The sequence below is a fragment of the Oncorhynchus gorbuscha genome, linkage group LG14, assembly GCF_021184085.1.
Source record: "Oncorhynchus gorbuscha isolate QuinsamMale2020 ecotype Even-year linkage group LG14, OgorEven_v1.0, whole genome shotgun sequence".
Taxonomy (NCBI): Eukaryota; Metazoa; Chordata; class Actinopteri; order Salmoniformes; family Salmonidae; genus Oncorhynchus; species Oncorhynchus gorbuscha.
The window spans coordinates 76,874,134-76,884,133 of NC_060186.1; the positions used below are offsets into that span (position 1 = coordinate 76,874,134).

A 10,000-nucleotide genomic window follows, 5' to 3' on the forward strand; every position below is an offset into this window, starting at 1 on the left:
TACTATACCTCCAGATATACCTCCAGATATACTATACCTCCAGATATACCTCCAGGTATACTATACCTCCAGATATACTATACCTCCAGATTTACCTCCAGATATACCATACCTCCAGATATACCATACCTCCAGATATACCTCCAGATATACCTCCAGATATACTATACCTCCAGATATACCATACCTCCAGATATACCTCCAGATATACCATACCTCCAGATATACCTCCAGATATACCATACCTCCAGATATACCATACCTCCAGAAATACCTCCAGATATACCATACCTCCAGATATACTATACCTCCAGATATACCTCCAGATTTACCTCCAGATATACTATACCTCCAGATATACCTCCAGATTTACCTCCAGATATACTATACCTCCAGATTTACCTCCAGATATACCATACCTCCAGATATACCATACCTCCAGATATACCTCCAGATTTACCTCCAGATATACCATACCTCCAGATATACCTCCAGATTTACCTCCAGATATACCTCCAGAAATACCTCCAGATATACCATACCTCCAGATTTACCTCCAGATATACCATACCTCCAGATTTACCTCCAGATATACATTTACATTTAAGTCATTTAGCAGACGCTCTTATCCAGAGCGACTTACAAATTCCAGATATACCTCCAGATATACCTCCAGATTTACCTCCAGATATACCATACCTCCAGATTTACCTCCAGATATACCATACCTCCAGATTTACCTCCAGATATACCATACCTCCAGATATACCATACCTCCAGATATACTATACCTCCAGATATACCTCCAGATTTACCTCCAGATTTACCTCCAGATATACCTCCAGATTTACTATACCTCCAGATATACCATACCTCCAGATATACCATACCTCCAGAAATACCTCCAGATATACCATACCTCCAGATATACTATACCTCCAGATATACCATACCTCCAGATATACCATACCTCCAGATATACCATACCTCCAGAAATACCTCCAGATATACCATACCTCCAGATATACCTCCAGATTTACCTCCAGATATACCTCCAGATTTACCTCCAGATATACCTCCAGATTTACCTCCAGATATACTATACCTCCAGATATACCATACCTCCAGATATACCATACCTCCAGAAATACCTCCAGATATACCATACCTCCAGATATACCATACCTCCAGATATACCTCCAGATATACCTCCAGATATACCTCCAGATATACCATACCTCCAGATTTATCTCCAGATATACCATACCTCCAGATATACCATACCTCCAGATATACCTCCAGATATACCTCCAGATTTACCTCCAGATATACCATACCTCCAGATTTACCTCCAGATTTACCTCCAGATATACCTCCAGATTTACCTCCAGATATACTATACCTCCAGATATACCATACCTCCAGATATACCATACCTCCAGAAATACCTCCAGATATACCATACCTCCAGATATACCATACCTCCAGATATACCTCCAGATATACCTCCAGATATACCATACCTCCAGATATACCTCCAGATATACCATACCTCCAGATATACCTCCAGATATACCATACCTCCAGATATACATTACCTCCAGATTTACCTCCAGATATACCTCCAGATATACCTCCAGATATACCATACCTCCAGATATACCTCCAGATATACCATACCTCCAGAAATACCATACCTCCAGATATACATTACCTCCAGATTTACCTCCAGATATACTATACCTCCAGATTTACCTCCAGATATACATTACCTCCAGATTTACCTCCAGATTTACCTCCAGATTTACCTCCAGATTTACCTCCAGATTTACCTCCAGATATACCTCCAGATATACCTCCAGATATACTATACCTCCAGATATACCTCCAGATTTACCTCCAGATATACTATACCTCCAGATATACCTCCAGATATACCATACCTCCAGATATACCTCCAGATATACTATACCTCCAGATATACTATACCTCCAGATATACCATACCTCAAGATTTACCTCCAGATATACCATACCTCCAGATATACTATACCTCCAGATATACCTCCAGATATACTATACCTCCAGATATACCATACCTCAAGATTTACCTCCAGATATACCATACCTCCAGATATACCATACCTCCAGATATACTATACCTCCAGATATACCATACCTCCAGATATACCTCCAGATATACCATACCTCCAGATATACCTCCAGATATACTATACCTCCAGATATACCATACCTCAAGATTTACCTCCAGATATACCATACCTCCAGATATACCATACCTCCAGATATACTATACCTCCAGATATACCTCCAGATATCCCTCACCTCCAGATATACCTCCAGAAATACCCCCAACACCCAGAGAGACATGTAGACTCAACATGGAACAATGATTCGATTCCCATCGTTCTCAAAATAAGACGGTCCACTTTCCCCCTTCTCCCTTTAGACACGTCTCTTTGACGAGGAGGCTAAGGACAGTCGCTGTGCCTCCCTGCACCAGGCCAGTGGGGGGTCGGGGTCAGGGTTCGGGGAGAGCTACAGCCTGTCTAACCCTTCTATCCAGGCCGGAGAGGACATCCCCCAGCCAACCATCTTCAACGGGAAATTAAAGGGATACCAGCTGAAAGGCATGAACTGGCTGGCTAACCTCTACGAACAGGTAAACGCAAGCTTCAAAAGATCATGAACTGGCTGGCTAACCTCTACGAACAGGTAAACGCAAGCTTCAAAAGATCATGAACTGGCTGGCTGACCTCTACGAACAGGTAAACGCAAGCTTCAAAAGATCATGAACTGGCTGGCTGACCTCTACGAACAGGTAAACGCAAGCTTCAAAAGATCATGAACTGGCTGGCTGACCTCTACGAACAGGTAAACGCAAGCTTCAAAAGATCATGAACTGGCTGGCTAACCTCTACGAACAGGTAAACGCAAGCTTCAAAAGATCATGAACTGGCTGGCTGACCTCTACGAACAGGTAAACGCAAGCTTCAAAAGATCATGAACTGGCTGGCTAACCTCTACGAACAGGTAAACGCAAGCTTCAAAAGATCATGAACTGGCTGGCTAACCTCTACGAACAGGTAAACGCAAGCTTCAAAAGATCATGAACTGGCTGGCTGACCTCTACGAACAGGTAAACGCAAGCTTCAAAAGATCATGAACTGGCTGGCTGACCTCTACGAACAGGTAAACGCAAGCTTCAAAAGATCATGAACTGGCTGGCTAACCTCTACGAACAGGTAAACGCAAGCTTCAAAAGATCATGAACTGGCTGGCTAACCTCTACGAACAGGTAAACGCAAGCTTCAAAAGATCAGCTTTTCATTGATTGTTGGCCTGTGCTGCCCCCCCCCCTCGTCACACACACCTGTTACGGTTCCAGTACTGTCACTTTTCTCATTCGTGACATCCCATCCTGTCTCCCTGTCTGTAGGGTATCAATGGTATCCTAGCAGATGAGATGGGCCTGGGGAAGACTGTCCAGAGCATCGCTCTGCTGGGTCACCTGGCTGAGGTAAGCAGCACACCTGAGTCAAATACGTGTTTTCGTTTACCTGGTCTCTTCCAAACCTTTGTACTTGGCTTGCAGAAGTCGTAAAGTTTCATTGTCAAAGTAAAAAAAAATGTGTTGTATTATTGTCGTTTTTTATTACGGGGGGCGATTGTTGATGAATAATGTGAATGGGAACAGGCCAGCTGTATCCATGGACCCCAAGGTGTTTTAAGTGACAAGGAGGGGAAATGGGAATTATGTTTTGGGGATTTGAAGCCCTCTCTCTAGAACACCATGTCCCACAGGAAGACATGTTTCACAGCTTAGTGTTTCCTGTTTTTCTCACACACACACACACACACACACACACACACACACACACACACACACACACACACACACACACACACACACACACACACACACACACACACACACACACACACACACACACACACACACACACACACACACACACACACACACACACTGTCTTGTACAGCTAAACGTTTGGGGGACACACAATTCAGTCCCATTCCCTAACCCATACTCTTACCATCACCCTAACCTTAACCCAACACCTAACCCTAGCTACTAAACCTAAACCAAACCCTAGCTCCTAAACCTAACCCTAGCTCCTAAACCTAACCCAACACCTAACCCTAGCTACTAAACCTAAACCAAACCCTAGCTACTAAACCTAAACCAAACCCTAGCTACTAAACCTAAACCAAACCCTAGCTACTAACACAAAACCAAAACCTTGCTCCTAAACCTAACCCTAGCTCCTAAACCTAACCCTAGCTACTAACCCGAAACCTAACCCTTGCTCCTAAACCTAACCCTAGCTACGAAACCTAACCTAAGCTCTTAAACTAACCTTAGCTCTTAACCCTAAACCTAACCCTGTCTCCTAACCCTGTCTCCTAAACCAGTCTCCTACCCCCTAAACCTAACCCCCTAAACCTAACCCCTAAACCTAACCCCTAGCTCCTAAACCCAACCCTAGCTCCTAAACCCAACCCTAGCTCCTAAACCCAACCCTAGCTCCTAAACCAAACCCTAGCTCCTAAACCTAACCCTAGCTCCTAAACTCAACCCTAGCTCCTAACCCTAAACCAAACCCTAGCTCCTAAACCAAACCCTAGCTCCTAAACCAAACCCTAGCTCCTAAACCTAACCCTAGCTCCTAAACTCAACCCTAGCTCCTAACCCTAAACCTAACCCTAGCTCCTAAACCCAACCCTAGCTCCTAAACCCAACCCTAGCTCCTAACCCCAACCCTAGCTCCTAAACCCAACCCTAGCTCCTAAACCCAACCCTAGCTCCTAAACCCAACCCTAGCTCCTAACCCTAAACCCCTAGAAATTGCATTTGACATTGTGGGGACTAACAAAATGTCAAATCCCCAGTTTGTCAAATGTTTGTTAGTTTACTGTTGTTTTGGGGACTTCTGGTCGCCACAAGAATAGTTAAACACGTCCACAAGCAGACATACCTGTCGTGATGACTGACTGAGTGTCTCTGTCCTGTCTTCTGCAGCGTGACAACATCTGGGGTCCGTTCCTCATCATCTCTCCTGCCTCCACACTGAATAACTGGCACCAGGAGTTTACACGCTTTGTCCCCAAATTCAAGGTGAGACATCGGGATCCTACTGTTGTTCTGTCCATCGGCTGTTCTGTCCATCGGCTGTTCTGTCTCTATCGGCTGTTCTGTCTCTATCGGCTGTTCTGTCCATCGGCTGTTCTGTCCATCGGCTGTTCTGTCCATCGGCTGTTCTGTCCATCGGCTGTTCTGTCTCTATCGGCTGTTCTTTCTGTATCGGCTGTTCTGTCTCTATCGGCTGTTCTGTCTCTATCGGCTGTTCTGTCTCTATCGGCTGTTCTGTCTCTATCGGCTGTTCTGTCTCTATCGGCTGTTCTCCCCAGCTCTCTCCTTTCGTTAAACTTTTCAGCCTATTGGTTCTGCCTCTGTGTTAATTGACTGTATGTATTGACTGTATATGCTCTGTTGTTGTGTGGGGAAAATGCATCACAACAGCCTGTATAGTCTGAAGGTGTGAGAACCGGTGGTTGCTTAGGTGCCTTATTCCGATTGTCCTTTAGGGGGCAGCATAGTATTATATGACTTATGCTAACTATGAATCAGAGGCATGGTATTTTACCACACACACACACACACACACACACACACACACACACACACACACACCTTCCTCCATATACACCGACTTTTACTGCAAAACCATAATTGTTGGACGTTTTTCAGAAGACAGTAAATCAACTGTTTCGCCATGGTGATGAGGTGATGAGGTGTTAACACAAACATCTGATAAGTATCAGTTCCCGAGGAACGAGACAGGCGGAGAAACTGACCCGGCAACAATGGACGACACACACACACAATGGAGCCTCAGCCAGTATTTGTGTTGAGAGATTCATTATGGTCCCGTCACATAGTTTAACATAACGTCTCGTATCAACAATCCATGGAGTCAAGAGTTTAAATGTTTTCTCACTAAAACAATGACTTTTTTTCAAGAAAGTGACTGTTAAAGTGTTCCTTTCTACTGGGAATAAGTCAGAAGGTTAAAATTGTAACTTTCTGTTCTGATAAAATAACTATTATATTAGAAACTAGAAGTTCTACACAGACTAAGTATCTAAACTCTTTTTTAGATCTGACTCAATGATTACTAGACCTCCCTTGAGAAAATAAACTTGAGCAGATTCACATATTATATTCATTTATTAACCCTTTGTGCCGTTTGTCCCTCAGGTTCTGCCGTACTGGGGGAACCCTCACGACCGCAAAGTGATCCGGAAGTTCTGGAGCCAGAAAACCCTGTACACCCAGAATGCTCCGTTCCACGTGGTGATCACCAGTTACCAGCTGGTAGTTCAGGATGTCAAGTACTTCCAGAGGGTCAAGTGGCAGTACATGGTTCTAGATGAAGCCCAGGCCCTAAAGAGCAGCACCAGGTAAACCCTGACCCCTAGACCAGGAATCATCAACTCGCCAGTCCCTGGACAATTGTTTTATCGAGTGCTTGGTAAACAACAGGTGAAGAGGTGACTTACGGGCCCTTTCCAATAATGCAGAGAGAAACGATGAGAGAAATAATAACACAAGGAATAAATATACAATGAGTAACATTAACTTGGCTATATACACGGGGTACCAGTACTGAGTCAATGATAGCTAGGCTATATACACGGGGTACCAGTACTGAGTCAATGATAGCTAGGCTATATACACGGGGTACCAGTACTGAGTCAATGATAGCTAGGCTATATACACGGGGTACCAGTACTGAGTCAATGATAGCTAGGCTATATACACGGGGTACCAGTACTGAGTCAATGATAACTAGGCTATATACACGGGGTACCAGTACTGAGTCAATGATAACTAGGCTATATACACGGGGTACCAGTACTGAGTCAATGATAACTAGGCTATATACACGGGGTACCAGTACCGAGTCAATGATAACTAGGCTATATACACGGGGTACCAGTACCGAGTCAATGATAACTAGGCTATATACACGGGGTACCAGTACTGAGTCAATGATAACTAGGCTATATACACGGGGTACCAGTACTGAGTCAATGATAACTAGGCTATATACACGGGGTACCAGTACTGAGTCAATGATAGCTAGGCTATATACACGGGGTACCAGTACTGAGTCAATGATAGCTAGGCTATATACACGGGGTACCAGTACTGAGTCAATGATAACTAGGCTATATACACGGGGTACCAGTACTGAGTCAATGATAGGCTATATACACGGGGTACCAGTACTGAGTCAATGATAGCTAGGCTATATACACGGGGTACCAGTACTGAGTCAATGATAGCTAGGCTATATACACGGGGTACCAGTACTGAGTCAATGATAACTAGGCTATATACACGGGGTACCAGTACTGAGTCAATGATAGCTAGGCTATATACACGGGGTACCAGTACTGAGTCAATGATAGCTAGGCTATATACACGGGGTACCAGTACTGAGTCAATGATAACTAGGCTATATACACGGGGTACCAGTACCGAGTCAATGATAACTAGGCTATATACACGGGGTACCAGTACCGAGTCAATGATAGCTAGGCTATATACATGGGGTACCAGTACGAGTCAATGATAGCTAGGCTATATACACGGGTACCAGTACTGAGTCAATGATAACTAGGCTATATACACGGGGTACCAGTACTGAGTCAATGATAGCTAGGCTATATACACGGGGTACCAGTACCGAGTCAATGATAACTAGGCTATATACACGGGGTACCAGTACTGAGTCAATGATAGCTAGGCTATATACACGGGGTACCAGTACCGAGTCAATGATAACTAGGCTATATACACGGGGTACCAGTACCGAGTCAATGATAACTAGGCTATATACACGGGGTACCAGTACCGAGTCAATGATAGCTAGGCTATATACACGGGGTACCAGTACGAGTCAATGATAGCTAGGCTATATACACGGGGTACCAGTACCGAGTCAATGATAGCTAGGCTATATACACGGGGTACCAGTACTGAGTCAATGATAGCTAGGCTATATACACGGGGTACCAGTACCGAGTCAATGATAGCTAGGCTATATACACGGGGTACCAGTACTGAGTCAATGATAGCTAGGCTATATACACGGGGTACCAGTACCGAGTCAATGATAACTAGGCTATATACACGGGGTACCAGTACTGAGTCAATGATAGCTAGGCTATATACACGGGGTACCAGTACTGAGTCAATGATAGCTAGGCTATATACACGGGGTACCAGTACTGAGTCAATGATAGCTAGGCTATATACACGATAGGGTACCAGTACTGAGTCAATGATAACTAGGCTATATACACGGGGTACCAGTACCGAGTCAATGATAGCTAGGCTATATACACGGGGTACCAGTACCGAGTCAATGATAGCTAGGCTATATACACGGGGTACCAGTACTGAGTCAATGATAGCTAGGCTATATACACGGGGTACCAGTACTGAGTCAATGATAGCTAGGCTATATACACGGGGTACCAGTACTGAGTCAATGATAGCTAGGCTATATACACGGGTACCAGTACCGAGTCAATGATAGCTAGGCTATATACACGGGGTACCAGTACCGAGTCAATGATAGCTAGGCTATATACACGGGGTACCAGTACTGAGTCAATGATAGCTAGGCTATATACACGATAGGGTACCAGTACCGAGTCAATGATAACTAGGCTATATACACGGGGTACCAGTACCGAGTCAATGATAGCTAGGCTATATACACGGGGTACCAGTACCGAGTCAATGATAGCTAGGCTATATACACGGGGTACCAGTACCGAGTCAATGATAGCTAGGCTATATACACGGGGTACCAGTACTGAGTCAATGATAGCTAGGCTATATACACGATAGGGTACCAGTACCGAGTCAATGATAACTTGGCTATATACACAGGGTACCAGTACCGAGTCAATGAGTAATGATAACTAGGCTATATACACGGGGTACCAATACTGAGTCCATGAGTAATGATAACTAGGCTATATACACGGGGTACCAGTACTGAGTCAATGATAGCTAGGCTATATACACGATAGGGTACCAGTACCGAGTCAATGATAACTTGGCTATATACACAGGGTACCAGTACCGAGTCAATGAGTAATGATAACTAGGCTATATACACGGGGTACCAATACTGAGTCCATGAGTAATGATAACTAGGCTATATACACGGGGTACCAGTACTGAGTTAATGAGTAATGATAACTAGGCTATATACACAGGGTACCAATACTGAGTCCATGAGTAATGATAACTAGGCTATATACACGGGGTACCAGTACTGAGTTAATGAGTAATGATAACTAGGCTATATACACGGGGTACCAATACTGAGTCCATGAGTAATGATAACTAGGCTATATACACAGGGTACCAATACTGAGTCCATGAGTAATGATAACTAGGCTATATACACAGGGTACCAGTACTGAGTCAATGATAACTAGGCTATATACACAGGGTACCAGTAATGAGTCAATGATAACTAGGCTATATACACGGGGTACCAGTACTGAGTCAATGATAACTTGGCTATATACACGGGGTACCAGTACTGAGCCAATGATAACTTGGCTATATACACAGGGTACCAGTACTGAGTCAATGATAACTTGGCTATATACACGGGGTACCAGTACTGAGTCAATGATAACTTGGCTATATACACAGGGTACCAGTAATGAGCCAATGATAACTTGGCTATATACACGGGGTACCAGTACTGAGGCAATGTGCAGGGGTACCAGTGCCGAGTCAATGTGCAGGGGTACGAGGTAGATGAGTACTTATATGAAGGGGTAAATTGACTAGGCAGCAGCATACAAACTATGCAGATGCTCTGGGTAGCTATTGGTTAACTAGTAGTGTTTATGGCTTTGGG

General features: G+C 44.1%; 1 protein-coding gene across 2 annotated transcripts in view; it reads left to right on the top strand.

Annotated features, from left to right (window-relative positions):
- Positions 1-10,000, top strand: part of ino80 (INO80 complex ATPase subunit) — a 107,049-nt gene that overhangs the window by 17,693 nt on the left and 79,356 nt on the right. For both annotated transcript variants that reach the window (XM_046299006.1, XM_046299008.1), the window contains exons 13-16: positions 2,470-2,682; positions 3,460-3,540; positions 5,062-5,157; positions 6,301-6,503. In XM_046299006.1, coding sequence (XP_046154962.1) covers positions 2,470-2,682; positions 3,460-3,540; positions 5,062-5,157; positions 6,301-6,503 — 593 coding nt within the window. The remainder of the gene's footprint in view (positions 1-2,469; positions 2,683-3,459; positions 3,541-5,061; positions 5,158-6,300; positions 6,504-10,000) is intronic.